This window comes from Corylus avellana, chromosome 1, assembly GCF_965113065.1.
Source record: "Corylus avellana chromosome 1, dhCorAvel1.hap1.2, whole genome shotgun sequence".
NCBI classification, from domain to species: Eukaryota; Viridiplantae; Streptophyta; class Magnoliopsida; order Fagales; family Betulaceae; genus Corylus; species Corylus avellana.
In genome coordinates, this window is record NC_142490.1 from 1544404 (window position 1) to 1567064 (window position 22661).

General features: G+C 36.2%; 3 protein-coding genes and 1 non-coding gene across 5 annotated transcripts; 3 read left to right on the forward strand and 1 right to left on the reverse strand.

Annotated features, from left to right (window-relative positions):
• The first annotated feature begins 23 nt into the window (after window positions 1-23).
• On the forward strand, window positions 24-96 carry TRNAE-CUC (transfer RNA glutamic acid (anticodon CUC)). The gene has a single exon. It is a non-coding gene; the product is annotated as a tRNA-Glu (tRNA).
• Window positions 97-1121: 1025 nt separating this feature from the next.
• LOC132170941 (putative pectinesterase 53) lies at window positions 1122-2550 on the forward strand. Its single transcript, XM_088512428.1, has 4 exons — window positions 1122-1420; window positions 1530-1719; window positions 1841-2283; window positions 2400-2550. Exons 1-4 carry the CDS (start codon window positions 1122-1124, stop codon window positions 2548-2550), a joined length of 1083 nt encoding a protein of 360 aa, XP_088368554.1.
• A 341-nt stretch (window positions 2551-2891) lies between these two features.
• LOC132171845 (PHAF1 protein At3g51130) lies at window positions 2892-10204 on the reverse strand. Of its 2 annotated transcripts, none has more exons than XM_059583255.2 (15): window positions 9895-10204; window positions 9320-9402; window positions 9044-9118; window positions 7807-7874; window positions 7628-7733; window positions 7470-7530; window positions 7211-7377; window positions 6815-6877; window positions 5994-6041; window positions 4894-5007; window positions 4693-4792; window positions 4537-4610; window positions 3759-3863; window positions 3501-3560; window positions 2892-3148 (listed from the first exon to the last, which is right to left on the reverse strand). In XM_059583255.2, the coding sequence occupies exons 1-14, from the start codon at window positions 9989-9991 to the stop codon at window positions 3513-3515; spliced, it is 1209 nt and encodes a 402-aa protein (XP_059439238.2). In that variant the 5' UTR covers window positions 9992-10204; the 3' UTR covers window positions 2892-3148; window positions 3501-3512. The 2 variants fall into 2 exon arrangements, with proteins under 2 accessions (XP_059439238.2, XP_059439237.2); XM_059583254.2 differs by having other exon boundaries at window positions 3501-3563.
• A 4301-nt stretch (window positions 10205-14505) lies between these two features.
• On the forward strand, window positions 14506-22246 carry LOC132168744 (zinc finger CCCH domain-containing protein 44). Its single transcript, XM_059579776.2, has 10 exons — window positions 14506-15131; window positions 15359-15438; window positions 15775-15959; window positions 16284-17205; window positions 17312-17439; window positions 18327-18386; window positions 18472-18522; window positions 18725-18795; window positions 19423-19577; window positions 19696-22246. Exons 1-10 carry the CDS (start codon window positions 14812-14814, stop codon window positions 22110-22112), a joined length of 4389 nt encoding a protein of 1462 aa, XP_059435759.2. The 5' UTR covers window positions 14506-14811; the 3' UTR covers window positions 22113-22246.
• Window positions 22247-22661: the final 415 nt, after the last annotated feature.

A 22661-nucleotide genomic window follows, 5' to 3' on the forward strand; every position in this document is an offset into this window, starting at 1 on the left:
TTTTAGGCAAATTAGTAAGCAAATCCGTTGTAGTCTAGTTGGTCAGGATACTCGGCTCTCACCCGAGAGACCCGGGTTCAAGTCCCGGCAACGGAAATTTTATTTTTGCTTTCTCCACTTCTTTCTCTCTTTTCACTGTTTAAATAACATTTAATTAACATTTTTTTTATCACAATAAAACGCCGCCTTTCTCCTCCCCGTATCTCCTACTTTTCTTTTTACTTTCCTCTTTTCACTGATCTTTAATAATAATAATAAAAAAACTCATTTGACACTCACCATGCAGAGCCAGTAGAACAATAATCATTGGAACTAATAATAAACACGTCTTAAATAAATTTTTAGTAATATTTTTAAAGAAGGATCATAGCCAATTCATAGTATTATTGAGGGAAATGGATTATCCAAAAAATTATATAAATTGTTTTCGTTGATAAAAGGAAGAATCATAGTCAATAAAAAAACTAATACCCTATCACTCATATAAACCCAACGAAGATTTTATTTAGAATTATATATTGCCCCTCTTAAATAAGCATTTTTTTTTTCTTCTTTTTTTTTTCAAGACAAAAACATTAATAAACAATTCAACACATATATTCAAAAATTACTTTTATTTTTATGCCAAATTAGAAACTTGGCGTAAAGAAAAAGCATTAACAAAATAGTTTTACTTAGGATCGGATAAGGGTTAAAAATACCTACCCATGCAGTTTACCTTATCTTCCATGAGGAAACCCAATTACTTGGACAAAAAATCCTTACACCCAAAGGAAGTTATCATGGCGCTATCAAAACAACAATGCTGATTAATGATTATGTAGCTGCATATATCTCCATCATGACCACCATGTCATCCTCTCCCACGCCGCTACCCAAAACACACCTCTTCCTTTCTTCTTTCTCTGATTATGTGGCACAACCTGCTCCACACTGCAAATACAAGACAAGCATGAAATTAAAGGTTCACACCACCCCCACTGCACGATTTTCTCTCCCTCTCAGAGTCTCAAAACGAGCCACAAGAGATACGGAATCAAGTCTGACAATTCCCATTGCATTGCATGATCAGAGCCTCATATTATGATCCTTTTTTTTTTTTTCACTTCTTGAAGAACACGATGGTGCGAAAGCTGCTCTTGTTGATTTTGGTGCTGGAGAGCACAAGTTCTTCTTTATCTCGTCCAAATAGGGTGGTGGAGAGTGAAAAGGCCTACCTGATCAATTGGGTGAAACAAATGGGGTCCTTCAAGCACTCTCTCTTCCAGAAAGCAACCAATATGTTCGCGCCTTGTAAAACCATTCAAGTAAACACAAAATCGAGGTTCGGTGATTTTGTTACTGTGCAGAAAGCTATCGATTCACTGCCAATCGTAAATCACTGTCGGGTCGTTATCTCCATTAGTGCAGGAATTTACAGGTAAAAAATGGAGTTTCCCTTTATTTTGTTATTGACGGATATATCTTAGTTTATTTGGTTTTGTCTTCTGAGGTTTACATTTTGATTTAAATTGGATGGAAAAATGTAGGGAGAAGGTTGAAATTCCTGCGACTATGGCATACATTACCCTGGAAGGTGCTGATGCAGAAAACACCATTATTGAGTGGGACGACACAGCGGACAGAATGGGACAAAGTGGGCGTCCACTGGGTACCTTTGCTTCTGCTACATTTGCAGTTGATGCTCCATACTTCATTGCAAAGAACATCACCTTCAAGGTCAGCCAATTTCGTGATTTGGGCTTCATTATTTACTATTAGTACTCTACAGTAGAGAGATGAGGATTGTGGCTAGCTAAGGTAATTAGATGTTAGTTTTTTCGACGATGTTCTATAACAGAATAAGGCACCATTGCCACCATCAGGAGCTCTAGGAAAGCAAGCAGTGGCACTACGGGTTTCAGCCGACACGGCGGCCTTCTTCAGCTGCAAAATTGTTGGAGCACAGGACACTCTTTATGATGACATGGGCAGGCACTACTTCAAGGACTGCTTCATTGAAGGCTCCGTCGACTTCATATTTGGAAATGGTCTCTCCCTCTATGAGAACTGCCATTTGCATGCCATCACCAATAGCTATGGAGCCTTGACTGCCCAAAAGAGAGAGAGCTTGCTTGAGGAAACTGGCTTCTCCTTCGTCAATTGCAAGGTCACTGGCTCAGGCGCCCTCTACTTGGGCAGGGCATGGGGCACTTTTTCTAGGGTGGTCTTTGCGTACACTTACATGGACAAGATCATCACTCCCCCAGGATGGTACAATTGGGGAGATAAGAATAGGGAAATGTATGTTTGTGTTTGTTCTCTCCTCCTCCTTACAGCATCGTGCCTTCATTATGTCCCAGGATGGTGTTTCAAGTTTAACCAATTTGGAACAACATTAACATGTGCCTTGCATGCAGGACTGTGTTCTATGGACAATACAAGTGTTGGGGACCGGGTGCTGATTTCGGAGGGCGAGTTTCATGGTCTAGGGAGCTCACCACCGACGAGGTTGAACCATTTATTTCACTAAATTTTATTGACGGTCGTGAATGGCTCTCAAACCTGTGAATAATCCCATCTCCAACAGCTCATACAAATGAAAAGCGGTACATTAGCAAAACCAGCATCTGCAAACCCTCTTTCTCATCTTTCTTCGGATCATCCAACAAGTGTAGACCTTAATGGTTTTGAAGTTCAATAACGAAAAATTATGCTATTTCTAAAAACTTCCAATCCTTTCTTTTTAACAAGCAAAATGTTTACCTATAATTGGTCGAACCCGAATCTCCACATTAGAGAAGTACCTTTTGGCCGTAAGGCTATTCATATTAATTGAATGATATGAACTATCAAAGAGTTCAGAAAATTGAGACATTCAATTACCAAATAAGCATTCTCAAACTTAGAGGTAAAACGAAAGCTAGCAATTTGAATAACATAATGTAATAAATTTTGCATTGCGTCTTTTTTCTTTGAAAATTACAAAGACACAAACATTATCACTATACAAACGTTTCTGTCATCTGTACATAGTAATAGATAACTTTACAATTATCATTGCACTCGGCCATGGTGGTGTTTACAACGAGTATTTACTGCTTTAGCGCAAATTTACTGCCCAAATCCCACCTACTGCTTGTGACATACCAGCATCGAATTCGGACAACTTAAAAATCAAAACATAACAGGATCAGTACTGCAATAACAAACAGCCTTTCTGCAAGGCTTCAGTTGAATCAAGATAAACGTCACAATGCGGCAGTATCTACTCAACAAGATAAAGGTGGAACATATCAAGACAATGGTTCTCTAAAAAGGTTGCAACAGACAAGATTCAGATGGTTACTAAATGAGGGCCAAATTTCCCAGAGATTAGTAGCTCAAAAGAATTTTAGCCAATGAAACCTAAACAATGATAATATCAACAATTACATAAAAAATAAAAATAAAAAATTTGTAGGAATTGTGTATGCTAAAACAAATAACATTGCTAAGGAGTGCAGGAAGGAGCGACCTACCAGGCATTATAATCATGACTGGAAAAGAGTTATAGTAGCAATATAACCGTTCTTCATCACCTGCTGATATTGATGACAGACTCATTAGCAGTCCCTTTTACTACCATACAATAAACTCGAGGTACGGAATATAATTGTCAGATTCAACAGAAGTCAAATTTAAATCGTCTTCTTTTTTTCCCCCTTTTTTTTCTTTTGACACCAGAGAGGGTGTTTAAATTGGAAGCAAGACAAATGGATAAATAACTGTTAACTCACCTCAAAGGCAACATTTTGATAACCATACACAAATGTAGATCCGAAAGGATTGCTTGTAGAACCTTGTGTTTGAATGGCAGCACGGCCACAGTCACCAAGAATTTCCTAGAAGTGTGAATCTTCTGTTAATACATTAACACCAACTATAAAGGAGACGGACATTAAAGGTTAAGCCAACAGTAACAAGGACGATGGGAGTACAGTTGTGTGTATATATATATATATATATATAATTTTTTTATTTTTTTCTGGCTAGACAGGAAACATTTTTGTTTTCCCCAACAAACTTATAACACGCCTCCAGCAAATGTAATGCCTGTAGATGATAAATGAATAATCCAGGGAAGAAAAAAAAAAAAACCCCACCAAAAACAAATTGGGGTGGGTGGGTGGTGTTCCGAAGTGAATTACATAATTCTGCTACCAAGACACATCCAACAATCAAATATTATTCAAGCACCTAGTATCTGCAATTGAAACCCTGCATCATTAACTATGAAAAAGGTCACAAATGGAAAATAATGGAAAAAGAACTAGAAAATAAAAGATAAATGCTAGGAACATTGAGGAAAGAACACTCCAGATCTAATCCTCCATTCATTCTAAAGAAAGAAAAATCAGTGCCAATGAAATTGTTAATTAAGGTGATAGGTAAATTTGACACCAAATGAACTTCCATTACATTGTATTTGAACCTACAGTTTGCCAGTTCTTTAAATTTTCAAAGATAAAGTTATTCCAGATAATATATTAAAAAACTGAGTAAAAACAAATTTACCTTCACTTGCTCCCATTTGGTGCTTGGTGTAATCCTGTGAACCCTGCTATTTACTTCCTCAAAAGACCCCTCAACTGAAGGAACAAAATGAAAATGGTTTATCAGTTTCTGTATAACAGATCCATTTGGAAACTTCTGAAACAGAACAGAACTTACAGTCTGAACTAAAGATAACAAAATTGCACTTTATGTATGAATTGAAATCTGCATGACCAGGATAGTTCGTATGCAAAACAAACTTCTTGATTTTATGAGTCTGCAAATACAAAACAGTGATATTAGAATTCTGAGTGCACAGGTTATCATGCATAGAATCATGATTATATGTATATTACTAGAACCAAAGAAAATGAATACCTGCCCATCAAATAAGATGTCCAAACCACGGGTAAAATAATTATAGAAATAATCACCACAAAGTGTCGTCCGTGGACGAGGATCTGATGCAGAGTGAATAACCATTTGGTCTACCTGTACAATTAACGGAATCAATATTCACTAATAATGACAAACAAATTGAAATCACCAACAACTATAATGCTTGGACACCAGATCACCCATCAAAGAAAAAATAGCTCACACCCGACCTAGGCAGATACTAATACCGCAACATAATTCTTGTGTTCATCCAATGAGGGAATTAGTGCTTAAGAAACAGCATTTCAACCAACATGAGAATGAAAAAAGAAAAGACGTGGGAGCACTACATGAAAGAAACATGGAAGCCATGAGCAAACCATGTGACTTAGTTCATCATTAAATCTAAGAGCAATAAGATCAAATTTCGAGAACAGGATATAAATATTCTTCTCGAGCATGCAGCACTTAATTGTCTCTGCTGTTATGATTCTTTCATCATTACATTTGTGATCAAAGAAGCAGAAAAGATTATATGCTCTATGAATTAATGGTCTATATTACACTAGATAAAATATAATGACTAATAAATATTCCTATCCACACAGCAAAATAACTGGGACAAGGCATTGGTAGGTCAAGTTGAAATTAAGTTGAATTCTTCTTCATAAGCATATGCTACACAATTCTCAAACAAAAAATTAAACCCAATATAAAATTTCTTCTGAAGCATGTAGAACACAATTGCCTACAAAATGCTAAAACCCATTCATCTATAATTTTAGGTCAATGACATATAAAGACATTAGTACTTATATTAATAAAACAGTTCTAGATAAAACTAAGTGAGATTTTGCTTGCAATGCCTGTGACTTAGGACAAGGCTTTGTTGAGTCAAGTTGAAATTGAATAAGATACTCTGAGTAAGCTTGTTACACATCCTCATTCAATTATAAGAATCCCCATCCTCCCATCAGCATAAATATAGCCAATTTCTACACATCCTCTGAAGGAAAAACTTAAGAGACTATGCAAGTCTGTATCAGCTGCTCTCTAAAAGAATACAATTCTAAATTCAAGACTGGGTGACTCAGAAATACCTGCTTTTGATGAATTCCACAAGGACGACCCAATTCAGTCCAGACATCCTGTGGAAAAGAGGAGACTATGAAATCAGGAATCACAATATTGCATTAATGTAGCCAATTAGAACTCAAAACTAAATAGAAAATGAAACAGAAGTAAATGATACAATTAGAAAATAATAGACCACTAGAAAACTTACAAAAAAAAAAGGTCATTAATGGAACCAATAAAAGATAAGAGATTAAAAAACTGCAGCAACTTAACTATTTTATAGAATTTTCAAAACCTAGGGACAATTATTTGATTAGCATTAAGAAATAAGAAAGTATGCCAAAATAGAACTCATTCATCAAATGAATAATGTCCTGGTTTCAAGTCAAGTTGACAGCAATTTATTTGTTCTCCACAGAAATAATATGTATATATGTATTTGTGCGTCAAAGAGAGAAAGAAAGACATTGTAATTATGTTGCACCTCCATAAAAAACCATCTCATCTAAGATTCCACGGAACATTGTACAATGTGAAAAGGAGTAATGATGCTACATGAACCCATTATCTCCACCCCCCCGCCCCAAAGGTTATGTGGCGTGATCCTCCATAGCATTTGGTGCATTGAGATTATTTTTTAGTTGGGGGATCATGCCACATAAGCTTTGGGATGGTGGGGGGATAATGGAGTGATGTATATCATTACTCGTGAAAAGAAAACAAAAGGATGGTCTAAACAAATTTTAAGAGTAAGAAATGAGCAAGAAAGTGTTTACCAGCAAAATCAGGAAAAGAAACAACAAAAAAGATACTGAAGATTAACTACATGAGACCTAAAACTTGCCTGCGGAGATGCACCGAAAGTAATATGTTGGCCTCCAACAGTGAAGTATAATTCTTCTCCAAGCTGGACAATACAGACACAAAAATAACTTAGATCCAAGAATCACACTCGCATGCGTCAAAAAATTACACTTCAGAATCTAAAAAAGAGAAGTAATGCAGTGGGCTGGTACTTAAACACTCAGGAAGCAATCATCAGCAAAGCAAAGTGTTAATCCATGGTTTTAGCCCTCCCCACTTTTCCATGCTTATGCTACACAGTTGGTGCTAAGAAAAAGCACACGGCTGTCCATAAGATGACCCACCAGATTTCTCAGACAATTCAATGACATCACGCAAGACTTAAGGATGATGACATTTCAATCAAAATAAATGCATGAGAATGAAGGAGTCAAACCTTAACATGCACCTCCTCCATGTAAAGGCTGCCAACAGGTAATGGAGGAGCAGTAGCCTTGTCCATTAAGGATCCTACACCAACTTTCTTGTCGGTAGAACTATCATATATGGAGACACGACATGTCACTGGTGTGGTGCCATCTGGAAACTCTAATGGCAATGCCGCTTTCATAACAGAAAGGATTCAAATTAAGTAATCAGAATATAAAAATTCTCTAAATCAAGTAAAAGTGAGTTAGAAAATACAGAAACAGTACCTTCCCCATCATAGCAGCAATCTGTATACTGGCTAGGAATTGGAAAAGCAAAGGATAGCCCCTGCAAAATATACATGTAAGACAGAGCCTAGCATGTAATAAAAGATATAGCAAAAAGTAATAAAAATTTATGATAATTAGGTCTTCCATATACATACTGGGTAAAATAGAGTGTAAACACCTCTGTCTTTGTCGTAAATACCAGGAAAGGTTGGCCCAAAAAGTGCATATACAGCTACAAAAGTAGCTAGAGTGGATGGTCCTCTAAGAAAAGAAACTAGGGTCAGAAATAGATTTAATAACATATAAATTATAACACTAAATTTTAGTAACCCACCCTATTAGAGAAGTTGCATAGCGCATTTGGAGCCGTTTTACATCAAAAATTTCAACAAGGCGTAGCCTCTGACACCAAATTTAAAGTTATATTAGTCAAAATGTATCATGTGAGTATACAACTACTAGATTACATTGGATGTACGATATACAGAACTAAAATGAATACAGGGCACCAAATTTATCCATCAAAACTCGAATGCGAATGGGCCTCAGCACAAAATAACTCCACTAACAGATCCAATAAGGCAGAAACAAAATTTATAGTGCCATGCAATAAACAGAAAGACATGATCTCTTTTATTCCAATAATTGATCAATTTATTCTGTGAATTGGAGAACCTATGCTAAAGGATATAGTTGGTTTATTCAACGGTTACTAGACCAAAAGATGCTTTCCCAATATTTTAATTTTATTTACTTATGTCAATAAAGTAGAACAATATAAAAAGGGAAATCTCCATTAAGCTTGCAAGTTGACAATTTTAACAGACTGAAGCGATTTTGTAAATTATGTCATGTTTCGAATTTCTTCACTGGGTGCAAGAAACATTAATATCATGTCCATATTCAAACTCTAGATTTTACCATTTTCTATATCCCATATTGTTCTTCACATGAGATTCTTATGTGGTTTTTATCCTGGCATGCAAGATAAATGGTAAAATATCAGCTATAATATACCCAATAAACCAAAAAAAAAAAAAAAAGAATCAGAATACAAGGATTAGCTCCTAGAGAACGCCCTTAGAGCCCTCCATTGTCACTGTCGCATCAAATACTTAGTTAAAAAGCACAAGGTAAACTAGAGGAGTAGAAAGAGGAAGTTAGTCGCCCAATAAGTCAATAGGCAAAGAGTTATGCATAAAATTGAAGCCTCGAACTGCACAAGTGTTTGTTATATTTACCATAATGTATTACTCACTAAATTACTAAAATAATCACATAATTAGGTACAAAAACTAATCTTCAATGAGTAATGCTACATACACTCCCATTCTCACACTTCCTGATGTGCTTTCAAAATCTTTTGAATGAATCCCTATTAGGTTTTAATCCAATGATGATTTTAAAATCACGTCAGAAAGTATAGGAGCGGGAGTGTGTGTGGCATTACACATCTTTAATAGCTTCATCATTCCACTTATCATTTGTAAGAAACCTTTTGATCACATCCTCACAGTGAAACACAGGCAGGAAACCTAACAAATAACAAAAAAAATATAGGAAAGTAATACCTGTGACCAAGGATCAAAGCGAAGATGAAAACCATGATCTGGAAAGCTAATAACAATGTCCAGTTTCAGCGGCTCCTGCATATAACAAGCACAGTAAGAGGTGGCAAATTAATGGTGTAAAATCACCTAAATATATGAGTTGTGAATTTCATATTCAGCAAATCCCAGCACAAATCCTACACAGCATTCATTAAAATAACAACAAATTTCCAAAGTAGTCCATATGTGTTTCTATGTGTAAATGCACGCATGATGTGAATCTCCTACAATCCAAACCTCGTCGAAGTATTTCACGTGGACAACATCGTAAATGTTAGGCTGCTGCTCTATCTGAGCAAACGCTTCGCATATCGGCATCCCTGCAAAAAACACAAGAAATTTTCAGCGCTGAACATAAGTTAGCTACTAAAATGCCTAAACTCTTCAGATAACCCAAGCTTTTGAAATCCAAAAATCAATTCAACACAAACACCCCACAAAAAACGCATAAATGCTGAGCTCATAAAACCAATCACTAACGACCCCTGCAATCAATAACTAAGCGTTGACAAGGAAAGCTTAAAAGCCAAGAAAGCATCATTATCATAGCCTAGTAGGTGAGAAAACTGCCAAAATTAAGAACAAGACAAACAAAAATATGGATAATGAATTGTACATCCTCTGTTCTAAGCTCCAATAAAAATGTCTCCGAGATGAAAACTTAACCAGGCATTTTTTCGGGAACCAAACAGGTGAATAATTCAAAAATCCAACAAATTAAGATGAAATCCAATGCAAATTTCGATCCAGAACAAAGTCTTCAATTAATTCAATCATATAAAAGGAAAACTCAGACACCGATCGAGAATTACCAAGAGTGAAAGGTCCGACACCGAGACCGGGTCGGAGATCGAGAACGATGGCACCCATAGCCGTGCCCTCGCACCGTCGTCTGGTTCTCTGCAACATAATAACCGTTTGGTTTTTCTCTCTATGTTTTTGGGGGAAATCTCCGTTACTTTCGTGAAAGGAACTCACAGGTGTTGATTTGTGTTAAATAAATAGAAAGCTGTGTGTTCCATACGGTTCGCTTAGATTGTCTACCAGTGCACGAAAATGTCCAGATTTTTGGGTTCCGGGTCGGTGGACCCGCCCTATTGGGTCCCGTGAAAGCCCGGGTTCTAAAATTGGACGAGATTTTTGGCTGCAGATTAGCGGGATCAAGAGAGGATAAAGAGGATAAATTAGTGGGATCAAGTTCCTAAATTTCAGCCATTTTTTATTAAATTATATTATAGAGTTATTGCCTCGCTATTTTATTTTGACTGTCGAGAGAATATTAATTTCTTATTTTGAAAAATTACATTTATGGTCTTAAACTTTCACCCAATACATAATTATCCCTTGAAACTTAAAAACGTGACATATTATTCTTTTTTTATGAATAAAGTCACATATTATTCATCTTTTTTTTTTAAAAAAAAAAAACAAATCTTCAATTCGTTCATTCATATCAATAGGACAACTTTGAAAATTTGTTACTTCTTATCGTTTGGAAGTGATTGCTAATTGAGTGTAAATTGTGAGAGAATAAGTATAATACTGGTTCTGTTTATTGACATTTTTTGTATGGTGTTTTTATTTTTGTATGAAAAAATATATTAATGTGACATATTGACAAAAATAATTATAATTATTATATGAGTATTTTGTACTTTTATTGTTTATTAATATTTGGGTAAAGTTTAGATACCTCCCTCAAACCACTACTCAATTGACAATATCCTCAAACTATCAAAATATTGTTAATGTTCTCCCCCCCCCAAAGCTAATAAAAATATAAAAATACTCCTATATATTTCTCAATAAAACAAAAATATCCATATAAATTCAAAAAAAAATTATAAACTAAAATTTTTAATTTTTTAAATGAATTTTTATTTAAAAGAAACAATTTTTTTAAAAAAAAAAAATTAAAACGAAATTTTTTATTTTTTATTTTTTATTTTTATAACTGAAATTTTTATTTTAAAAATAAAAACGAAAATTTTCAATTTTTATGAAAAAATAAAAAATAAAAATTTTCTTATAAAAATTATTATTATTTTTTTAAAAAAATTTGGCCAACCTTTGGATTTTTTTTTATTTTTTTTTTTCAATTTTAGGTTTTTTTTAGAAGGATTAGTATTTTCTGTTTTTATTTTACTAAGGGTGGTTTCTTCATTTGGGAGGACATTGACAATGTTTTGGTAGTTTGGGGGGGACATTGTCACAATTGAAAGTTTTGGGAGACATTGTCAATTGAGTGGTAGATTGAGGGGATATGTGGACTTTCCCCTTAATATTTTTATTTTAAAAATAAAAAATAAGAGGAAGAAAAAATTGTTGATATTGTATAAAATATGAGAAATATATACCCCTCCACTATAATTAACAAAATATTCTCCAGTTCATTTGAACCGAAAATTATCATTTTCCATAACTATCATCACTTTAAAGCTTCAACTACTAAAAGTCTTAAATGAGCATGGTCATTTACTAGAGTTTATAAACGTTTTAACTTTAACCAATTGTTTGTCAAAGTGATCCTTATCCACCAAATTTTGTTAAAAAAAAAAAAAAAACAAAAGAATTGCCATCAAGTATATATCTAGTCATAATGTCATCACCATTAATTTATTTCATTTTTTTTTTCATAGATAATGTCATCACCATTATTAATACATACATATATAATCTCAGTTAAAAATCATCATATTTCCATTAAAAAAAAAAATCTCTGTTACAAATGTTTCACCAAAAAATTGTTATTTTACATTTGTAAGAGCATCGTCAGCAGTGTTTTTAAACTAACTTTTTAGTTAAATTTAGTTATTTTATTAACTTTTCTTGCTCAAACAGATACTATAAAATATAAGATTTACCTACTACTGATACAGTGAACTTTCATATTTATAAGTTATTGTAGCAACTTGTAAGTAATATTTTATTATATTTTATCTTTCTTTATATATATATTTTAATATTTTCTCTTTCATTTTCGCTTTATCTCTTTTTATGGAAAAAACAATGAAATGATAAAAAACTAATAAAATAATACTGAAAAATAATATTTAATTATAGTAGATAGTTAAAATAGATGTTCTTGTTGGAGCGTGTAGTGAAAAACTAGTAGCTAAAATGAAATTAAAAAAAATTGTATTTTGAGTAGTAAAATAAAAATTATTGCTGAAGATGCTTTAAGCACATGAGACACTACTACTACACTTTACATTATAATGGCAGCTAACGACACTACGTCGTGGCCACCCAACTACAATCCTTTCGAGTCATTTTTCAAATTCTCCATATGAATTCTTATTTTAAGTTATTTTTGTATTTTTCAAATTCTTTTTTTTTAAAAAAAAAAATTTTGTGAAAACTATTTTTGTGTTTTTATTTTTATTTTTATATAGTGTCTTGTATTTGAGTTAATCGTTAATGTTTTTTGTTTTTTAGAAAAAAAATAAAAAATAATAACAAATAGATTAATATTATTAATATCATCATCATCAAAATATCTCTCACAATAGAGTTGTCCTATTTGTCATAGCCAATCCCACTAGGTTGACAACTTGACATGGTTGTGCTCTAATTTCTCTTGATAATGTTAAGATAGATGCTAAAAAGCAAACTCCTATCATATATAACAGTATCCATCAATGATTTATTCTTTATGATTCAATGGTTAACAATAAATGAAGATATGATTTTTAGCATTACATGAATGACATGTATATATCAATGTTTCATAGTACTATTAATCAATTTTCATGTTCATCCGTTGGTTTTGTTTGTTTAACCATTTGCTTTTTTATTTTTTCAAAATAAAATTATTAACAAATAACTTAAAACACAAAATACTTATAAATTATTCAAAACTACTTTTACTTTTTATGCTACATGATAATTTTTATTTATTTTTTGTTTAAAAAAAGTACCCTGCCAAAAAATATGAACAAAGGGAGCCAATTTTTATATAATTTTGAAAACTATTTTGACAGTTACTGTTAAGAAGAAGAGCATGATGGTAGTGCAAATAAATGCATGTTTGAGGTACTACAACTTTTACTACACTCTTTATAAATTAATGTGGCAGTCAATGTTGTGTCGATGTCACTAATTCGAATTCCTCCTCCCTCTCTTGTGTGGACATGTAACAAAAAAAAAATCACAATTAAATTTAATAATTTAATGATTACGTAATAAACGTGAAATATTGAGACAATTAGGGGCATGACCACTCTTTTGGGTTGGGGTCCACTAAAATTCAACTTAATTTTTAGTAATATGAAACTTAATAAATTATTATTATTATTTTTTTTCACTCCCACTTTAAAATTTTTTTCACTCCCACATGAATTTACTTTATTTTTGTGAGTAGAGTCACATGAATTTAAAAGTAGCACATAAAAATAGTAATATTCGTAGCATTATTCTTTTGATAAACATGGCAATCAACGTAGTTATCGAGAGGCTTATGACTAGCAAAACATTTATATGTTATATTGGTATTTGAGACCAACCTATTGCCTAAAGCTAAAGGTTACCCCCACCCAAGAGAAGCACTCGTAGATTCAAAGCAATAATGCAAAAATACCTACCTATCGTAATCATCCATCTGGCACAAAAGAGTCGTAATTCTTAGTCCACCCTGCGTGGCCAAACCCATCACGTTGAGAATCCAACCAAATTCTGACGCGCCCTACTCTATCAAAACAAACAATGACCAAATCTTTAGACTAATTCAATGTACTTCTCTTCTTGCAGCCATGGAACTTTTTTAATCCCCGTTTTCTCCCTGTTGCGTTCTTGGGGGTAAAATATTAATATTCAATTCAATTATAAAAAGGCCCATAACACGCCACTACTGACTCCTTGTTTATTTATTTATTTGTAATATGGACACAATGTCAACTCTGTCTTTTCCACTCTCTAATAGAGAAGAGCCGCTACGTCAAAATTTCCACACGCAATTAAATTCATATAAGAAGTATAGTACACAGATGGGAGAAGTAGCTCCGTGACCACTCTCACAATAATAATTTTAAGTGCTTTGACTGTCTCAAGAGGCTTATTCATGTGATTGTTTATTAAAAAAATAGCTTTTATCAAAAATTATAAAAACACCTCACTCTCTTTGTTTCCTGCATTGTAAAATTGTTGTATTAAGATTTTATTATTTTGTGAATATTTTCATATCGTTTTCATTTCAAGAGAAGTGAAGTATCTTTTTAGAGATAATAATGGAAATTACATATATTTATTAAGGAAAGAGTGGGGGGGAACAAAAGAATAAAATGAGAATTAAAAAAGAAAGTAGTCGGTAGTAAATGTTTTTGATCATGTTTTCAGCGTTGAGTGTGGTCCCCAGGGAGGGGAGCGCCTTTTCTCGGTACCCACTAACCACGTGGTGCTCGAGATTGGGGAAATTAGAGGACTCACAGGAGCCGCGTTTGGGGCCTCTCAAGAAAAGGTGAGAAAGAAGAAAGCAACGCACCCGCCCCAAAACCCGTTTCGGCCAATCCCAAGCGACCGTCTTTCAGTATCCTTTCTTCTCTCTTACCTTCTCAAACCCCATTTTCTCCATTTAATAAACAAAATACAATGTCCTCCTGTCACATCTCTGCCCAGTCAATTTCCATGTGCCCCCTACCCAAACCACCACGCCTGAACCGCTCCAAAACCTAGGGTTTTCCTAGGCCACCTCGATTTCCGCCTTGACCGAGTTCGATACGCTCCAATTTGGCATGGACCAGCAGGCTTCGGGCCACTACAGGCCCTGTCTTCAAGACGGAGCGTCGTCGCAGCAAGGCGTGGACCTCTTAGGCGTCGATCAATGCCAGGCGATTAGGGATATGGACGATTCGCTGCTCGTCGGAGCTCCGGAGGCTGGCGTGGCGCCGGGAGAAGAGGCGAAGACGGCGGCGGAGAAGAGGAAGCGCGGTCGGCCGCCTAAGGGTCAGACGAAGGCGCCCAAAACGACGCCGCCGGCTAGGAAGAAGAAGGACGAGGAGGACGTTTGCTTCATATGCTTCGATGGCGGGAGCCTCGTGCTCTGTGATCGCCGGTGAGTGCGAGGATTTCAGTTTTCTTCTTTTTCCTGTTTTGCTCCGTTTGGTTGCTTAGAAAGCTTGGGGCTTCAGAAATGTAAGACAGTTACTCATGTTTGGAAGAGAGGGTTAGGGTTTAAGTACTGGCTTAGGTTGCTTTGTATGCTAAATTTAGTTGATTCTCCGTTTCCTTTTCCCAAAGTTAGTAACTTTATTTACTTTTTGTGGTCTTATTACTTGTTAGGGGCTGCCCTAAAGCATATCATCCCTCCTGCATTAAGCGAGACGAGTCGTTCTTTAAATCAAGGGCTAAGTGGAATTGCGGTATGTCCTATAGCGTATAAACCTCTTCTAAATCTATCTGTATACAAATGAAGCTGCTGTGTTCTCCTGTAGGCATATAGAAAACATCTGATAGAATAATGTTATCTTATGCTCCTGTATAAGAATTTCGTGGCAGTAGTGTTAGTAGTGACAAAAAAAAAAACGTCTTCGTTACTATTATTATGTATAAGTATGTATCTTCAGACTTCGTTTCTTTTTTGGATGATTCAGCGTTTGTTGCTACTTTGGATCAAGTTATCATTTTTTTTAATCGAATTTGAGTTCTGAGCTTTAGATTGTATGATTTAAGCTCTTTATTGTATTCATGCATTTCAGGTTGGCATATTTGCAGCAGTTGCGAGAAGGCTGCACATTATATGTGCTATACTTGTACGTATTCTTTGTGCAAGGGCTGTATTAAGGATGCTGATTATTTGAGTGTAAGAGGAAACAATGGATTCTGTGGGACGTGCATGAGAACTGTGATGCTCATTGAGAGTTTACAAGGCGATAAGGAAGCGGTATGCTATTTATTTAGATCATTGTTGATTGCCCCCTTCCCTACAAAAAAAGAAAAAAAGAAAATAGGAATTGGTATGCTAAATTACATCTCCTATACTCTCTCTCCATCTCTCTTTTCCTTTATTGTTTCCCCATTGGTACACAATTTACTTTCTTTCTTTATTGTTTAAGCTTAGTTTTTCATGTTATGCGATTTGTGGAGTATGAAGTGGTTTTCAGATATGATGTTGGTGTTCAGGAGACATGTTTATGTTGTTTAGTTAGTAGTTTGTTTGCCGGTCAATGATGTCATTTATATGGAGTAATTTTACTATGTTTTGCAGGCTCAAGTGGATTTTGATGACAAAAGTAGCTGGGAGTATCTCTTTAAGATGTATTGGGTATTTCTGAAGGGGAAACTATCTTTAACTTCAGATGAGTTAACTCGAGCTAAAAATCCATGGAAAGGAGTTGATACTATAGCTTGTAAGGGGGAATCGTCAGCTGAACATTATGATGGTAATGATTATAAAGGTTCTAGTTTGGACAATTCTTGTGCAGGCCTGGAAACGAATAATTCCAAAAGAAGGAAGACTAAAAAGCAGCCTGCTCTTTATAATCAGGACTCTATAGCTATGGAGAGATCAGGTAGTGACAACAGTTCATATCCACTTGAAAGCACAAAATGGGCATCAAAGGAACTCTTGGAGTTTGTTGCACATATAAAAAATGGCGATACATCTATGCTATCTCAGTTTGATGTCCAGGCTCTTGTGCTAGAGTATATAAAGATAAATAATCTCCGCGATCCTGATCGGAAAAGCCAAATTATTTGTGATTCGAGGCTCATAAATCTATTTGGGAAAGGGCGTGTTGGTCACTTTGAAATGCTAAAGCTTCTTGAATCTCATTTTCTTGTAAAAGAAAGTGCGTCAGCAGATGATATTTTTAAGGCGGGAGTTGTCAATGTTGTTGCTAGCATGGTGGAGGCCGATGGGAACTATGATAACCAACTTCTGCTGGGTAGTGATAAGAGGCGTAAAACACGCAAAAAAGCTGATGACAGGGGATCACAGACTAATTTAGATGCATTTGCAGCTATTGATGTTCACAACATTAACTTAATATACTTACGGCGTAATTTGATGGAGAGTCTTATGGATGATGCTGACAAATTTCATGACAAAGTTGTTGGCTCAATTGTTCGAATAAGAATTCCCAATAATGATCAAAAGCAAGAGATGTACAGGCTTGTACAAGTTGTAGGTACTGATTTCTATAATACCGATCCTCCAAGTGATGTGTTAGATGATGTACACCGTAAGAAACATGTTATGCAAAATTGTAAAATTGTTCATGATCTTGTGTATAGGTACAAGCAAGGTGGCTGAACCATATAAAATTGGAGAAAGAACTACTGATGTGATGCTTGAAATCTTAAATTTAGACAAGAAGGATGTCATATCAATTGATGAAATTTCAAATCAGGAGTTCTCTGAGGTGATTAAACATACTGCCCTATGTATCCTTCTTTCTTTCCTGGTCTCTGCTCTCTCTCTCTCTCTCTCTCCTAGAGTTTGTAGGAAATAAAGTTTTTACCTTTTTGAGGGTAATCTTATTATAATAGGACAGAAAGATTTTTATCACTTGCAACTATGATGATTGTTTTCTCATTTGTGTTAATTACTCAGATATAAGTAGCTGTTAGTGCATGCTGTAGTTGTTGTGATCTATGTGAGCATTGTATTTTAACTAAAAGCAAGAATTTTGTCTACTACTATAACAATGTCCTCCCATTGTGTACATTTTCTCAAAGTGATTTTGTACTCTTGATTAATGCCTTCGTTATATTGAGATTAAATGCATTGCTGTTCACATGAGACAATATACATATATACGAACATGTATCATTGCATGCATGCATCTGTACACAGACAGACACAATTGACTTCTCAGTTACCTGAATTCAAACAAACAAAACCACCTTGTATTAAGCAAGTCTTGGGACTGAACCCAAGCCGCAGAGACTTTAGTCTCTGTCAGGCAGATAATCCCATACTCGCATGTGATTGGGATGCATGCATTCACTATATCCTAGTTGATATCCAAATTGTTTAAACATAAGCAAGCCATTGCAGGAATGCTTGTTGAATCTTTACCTTCCCCATGAATGACTGGCCTGAAAATTGCATGTGCATTGTTTATGCTGTTTGTGTTTAATTTGAATTATGGATGGATGAAACATGCACAACTTCAACAAGCTAGAATTGTCATCTGGAATTTATTAGGTGAGCAAGAGACTATCTGGTTTTGTGTAGTACTTTGTTGCCTCCTAAATGAAATTTACTGGGTTGCTTCTGGTCGTGACGTTTAAATTATGTTTTCAGGATGAATGCACACGTTTACGCCTGAGTATACAATCTGGGCTCATCAAACAGTTGACTGTGGTAGGTCTTTGTGTTATGTTCCCTTCTATGTTTCACCCTAGGAATTTGTGTGCCTTTTGTGAAGGAAATTTGTGCCTTGTTGTAGGGTGAGATTCAGGCAAAAGCAATTACACTTCAAGCACTGAGAGTAAATTATGTAAGTTCCTTTTCTTTTGATCCTTTGGAAATGAGCCAGCATTCTAGGCATGATTATTTATTTATTTATGAGACTAAATATTTAATATGCTTTTAGTCTGTTATAGTGTTCTCTGTTATGCAATGTTGTGGCTTATAACTGTTTTTAACTTAAAAACTTGTTGCTGAATTTCTGTTATGCGTGCTCTCATTTTATAATCCAGGGGCTGGACGCAGAGATTTTGCGACTTAGTCATCTACGTGATCGAGCTAGTGAAAAGGGACATAAGAAGGAATATCCTTTGTTGTTTCAGATTGTTCCATTCTGTCTGATATTTTTGTTTTTTTCTATGCAAATTTAAGTCTTTGTGCTGGGGATAAAATGCCTTGCTTGGATTTTTCTTGACAATAGTTAGGCCAAATATCTCTCTCTCTCTCTCTCTCTCTCTATATATATATGCAAATTTACTCGAGGAAAAAGACTCCTGTACACATTTCCTCTGCGCTATAGATTAAGTGTAGATGGTATGAGGATGTTTTAGATGGATTGCTGACTACATTATTGACAACTCAAAAGAAGCACATGTTGGCAAGATTGATGAATGACCTTATTTTCAATATTTTAGAGGGTTCATTGTTTTACTTTCCTGACTCATCCATCTCAACATCTTTATGTTGGTAATACATGTTTTAAAGCATTGTTCATTGATTGCCCCATACTATTTAGAAAATAGAGCATATCGGCCTTGTACATTCCATCTTGGCATTGAATAGAGCTAGAGTCTTTTTTTATTTTTATTTTATCACACTGCAATAAAACTAGCTTGTAACCTTTGATTGCTAGCATTTTCTGTACCTGATAATTGTCATGTTGCTAAGAAAATTGGCACAAATTTACAAGTATTCCTTTACCATGTTGCACGTTAAAAGAATGCGTGGAGAAGTTACAGCTTTTGAACTCACCTGATGAACATCAGCGCAGACTGTACGAGATTCCGGAAGTACACACTGATCCTAGAATGGATCCAAATTATGAGTCTGGGGACAATGCAGGAGAATTAGATGGGAGGAAACAAGGTCCCTACTTTTGATTTATGGACATGAATTCATGAAACATATGTTGTAATTACTTTTTATCTTGAAAGTTTTAATTTGAAATGTTTATTTGGTGGTGATGGCGTTGGTGTGCATGCAGATGGTAAAGTGAGATCAAAACTTTCTGTCTCTGGTAGAAAGGGGAGGAAGCCCATCTCTGCACGAAAAGGAGGTGATGCCTTGGATGATATTGGAAACAGGATACTGAAAAAAGTAACGCCACCTTGTGAGCAAAGGAGAAATGTTGGTATGACATCCTCTTGGAATCAAGAAAGACAAGCATCTGTCGTAAATAGTTGGAATACACCAGCAAACCAGGTCACGACTTCTGGTTCATTGGCCATTAGTTGGAATGGTCAAGCAGTGGTGAGATCTGAATTGTTTTCCGGGGCTGCATCAGAAATTTCGCAATCGGTTATTTCTACAGGGGCAGACCAATCTGCTAACGATTTTGAGACCGAAAAAATGTGGCACTATCTGGACCCAACTGGAAGAATTCAAGGACCATTTTCTATGTTGCAGCTGCGTAAATGGAGTACAAGTGGGCACTTCCCTTCCAATCTGAGAGTATGGAGTATAAATGAAAAGCAAGATGACTCTGTACTTTTGACTGATGCATTAAGTGGAGGATATCATGAAACTCCACCTTTGCCGGAGAGCAATAAGTTACTGTCTCAGGGAGTTGGAGTTGCCTCAGATAGAGATAATAGCCACGATGGTGGGTGGAGTGGGAGTAGAGATAATAAAGAAGTTGAGGAGAGCTCAAAGCTGAAGCAGGATGACTCAAGTGTCCATGGTAATGGTAATGATGAACTTTTGAAGAGCAATGGATGTGGCCCTCATTCTTCTACTTGGATTAAACCTGCAGATGCTGCCAATTCCAATGAGACAATGAATGGCGTTTCTCAACCTGGCTGGGACTCATCTAAGGGTAATAGTTCTTTGCCAGACCAGCCCCAAGTGTGCAATAGTTCACTAACCCCACCTTCAATTTCTGAGAAGTCCTATGGAACTGTGTCACATCAAGCGAGGGAAGGTCATGGGGGTGAAAGTTGCTCTGGTCAAGAGAATGGAAAATGCAATTCAAACAGCACTGCTGATGGTCAAACCAAAAATGAACAGGTTTACGAGAACCAATCTGACAGTGAGGGCCATTCAGGCCAATCTTCTGGACAGAGCTCGAGACCTCCACCCGTAACATCAAATGGCTGGGCTTCCAATTCTGAATTTATTTCTGTAGTCAAGTCACTTGAAACAACAGAGCAAAATCAGGAAATTGATTTTCCAGATCTTCCCAGTTCCACCACTCCACAGCCAAGCAATGAAGATTTAAAAGTTCTGGCTGCTGAAAACAATAAAGCCGCTTCTCCAAGTGTTCCTGTTCAGGATGCAGGTCCTAGCTGGAGCACTGCTTCTAGTTTAGTGGGTGGTGGGGCACAAATTCCTGAAGCAGCTGGTGAATGGGGTAGGTACTCCCCTACTCCAGCCAAACATTCTGTTGAGGAATGGGACTCCAGTCTTGTCTCTGCACCTTCCATGAAACCAGCTGAAATGGTGAATGATCATGCTGCTACCCCAACTTCAATAAGTGAACAACTGACACATTCTTCACCACCCAATCCTGCATCTAACGCATCTAGTTGGCCGGCAATTGGTACTGAACCCACTGAGTTCTGCTCTTTAGGTGATGAATCGGTTTCAGATCTGTTGGCTGAAGTTGAAGCAATGGAGTCTCTTAATGGCTTGCCTTCCCCTACCTCAATTATGAAGGAGGATTCTAAAAATGATTGTATCAGTCCTCTAGATGGGTTTAGCCCCGTATTTGATCCGGGAAAAGGTGATGCTTTAAGTTCCACTGGCGATTTGCAAGTACCCTCCCAATCCACAGTGACTGAGGAACCACATGGTGTTGTATGTCAGGCTGATGTTCTTGGTCCTCAAAAGAGGTCCACTGGGCATTCTCCGACAAGTATTGAAGTGGAGGGAGATGCAAAGCCCAGTGATATTTCGGTCAACCAATGGGAAGCTGGTTCTGACATCCAACCTACACCACTATCTACAGCAAGTTGGGACGTTGCTGCTCCAGATGCAACTTGGAGAGTGGGATCAGAAAGTACAGCCACCAGCTATGAAGCAGTAGTGCAGGGAAGTGCAAACATGGGTTGGGGAGGATTAGATCAAAGAAGTATGAATGTTGGGTGGGGAACTGGTCAACAGGCAACAGCACAGGACAGAGTAAGCATGAATGTAGGCGCTTCTGCGGGGAATCCAGGGTTTTGGGGAACCCAATCGAGATACGGCGGCGACAGATCTTCTAGTCCTAGAGATAGGGGTTTTCAGGGCAGGGATTCAGGTTATGGTTGGGGTGGTAGGGGGAGTGTGTGGAACAGGCAGTCCTTATATGTGGGTGGAAATGGAGGTTCTTTTAGGCCTCCTCCCAAAGGTCAGCGAGTTTGTAAATTTTATGAAAGCGGCTATTGCAAGAAGGGGGCGTCGTGTGGTTATTTGCACCCGTAATTCTGGGTTTTTGCAATTAGGCACATTTAATTCTGTAATCATTATTCTTATAAGGAAGCCTGTTCCTTAACTGATATTGTAATTTAACCTGTAAAAGTATCAGTCAAGCGGCATAAACATTTATTTTTTGAATATCTCACAGGGCCGTAGTTGCAACTTGCAATGTCATATATGGTATCAGGAAGCCTGTGGACAATCTACTGGGGCAGAGCCCATTTGCCTGCCACGTTGCTTTCCTAATACAAAGCTCATTTGATACATAGAGATTAATAGACATCGGATTTTTTAGCATCATGTCTATGGGAGACTAATTTATGTCTTTCCTTCACCAAATCCTATGGCATAAGCCTCTTACCACCACTAAGTCAATTCTTAACGGTGATAGGGTACAAAGGCTTCATTTGTTAAAATTTTGAGGGAACTATTGTTATTCTAATTATCACCTCAATTTCAATTGTCCCTCACTCAACTCTAACCGTTAATTTTTTTTTTTTTGTTTATTTGAAAGGCAAATGCGTGAAATATTCATTATATTTCCAAGTACGATGA

Excerpts from the sequence above, each read along its gene's own strand:
- LOC132168744 (XM_059579776.2), top strand. The coding sequence starts at position 14,812 with ATGGACCAGCAGGCTTCGGGCCACTACAGGCCCTGTCTTCAAGACGGA. Across the intron at positions 15,132-15,358 it reads CTCGTGCTCTGTGATCGCCG|GGGCTGCCCTAAAGCATATC; the intron begins GTGAGTGCGAGG and ends ATTACTTGTTAG. Across the intron at positions 17,440-18,326 it reads CAAATCAGGAGTTCTCTGAG|GATGAATGCACACGTTTACG; the intron begins GTGATTAAACAT and ends TTATGTTTTCAG.
- LOC132170941 (XM_088512428.1), top strand. The coding sequence starts at position 1,122 with ATGGTGCGAAAGCTGCTCTTGTTGATTTTGGTGCTGGAGAGCACAAGT. Across the intron at positions 1,421-1,529 it reads ATTAGTGCAGGAATTTACAG|GGAGAAGGTTGAAATTCCTG; the intron begins GTAAAAAATGGA and ends GGAAAAATGTAG. Across the intron at positions 2,284-2,399 it reads GGAGATAAGAATAGGGAAAT|GACTGTGTTCTATGGACAAT; the intron begins GTATGTTTGTGT and ends CCTTGCATGCAG.
- LOC132171845 (XM_059583254.2), bottom strand. The coding sequence starts at position 9,991 with ATGTTGCAGAGAACCAGACGACGGTGCGAGGGCACGGCTATGGGTGCC. Across the intron at positions 7,378-7,469 it reads TTGCTGCTATGATGGGGAAG|CGGCATTGCCATTAGAGTTT; the intron begins GTACTGTTTCTG and ends CTGTTATGAAAG. Across the intron at positions 4,611-4,692 it reads TGTTATCTTTAGTTCAGACT|TTGAGGGGTCTTTTGAGGAA; the intron begins GTAAGTTCTGTT and ends TTGTTCCTTCAG.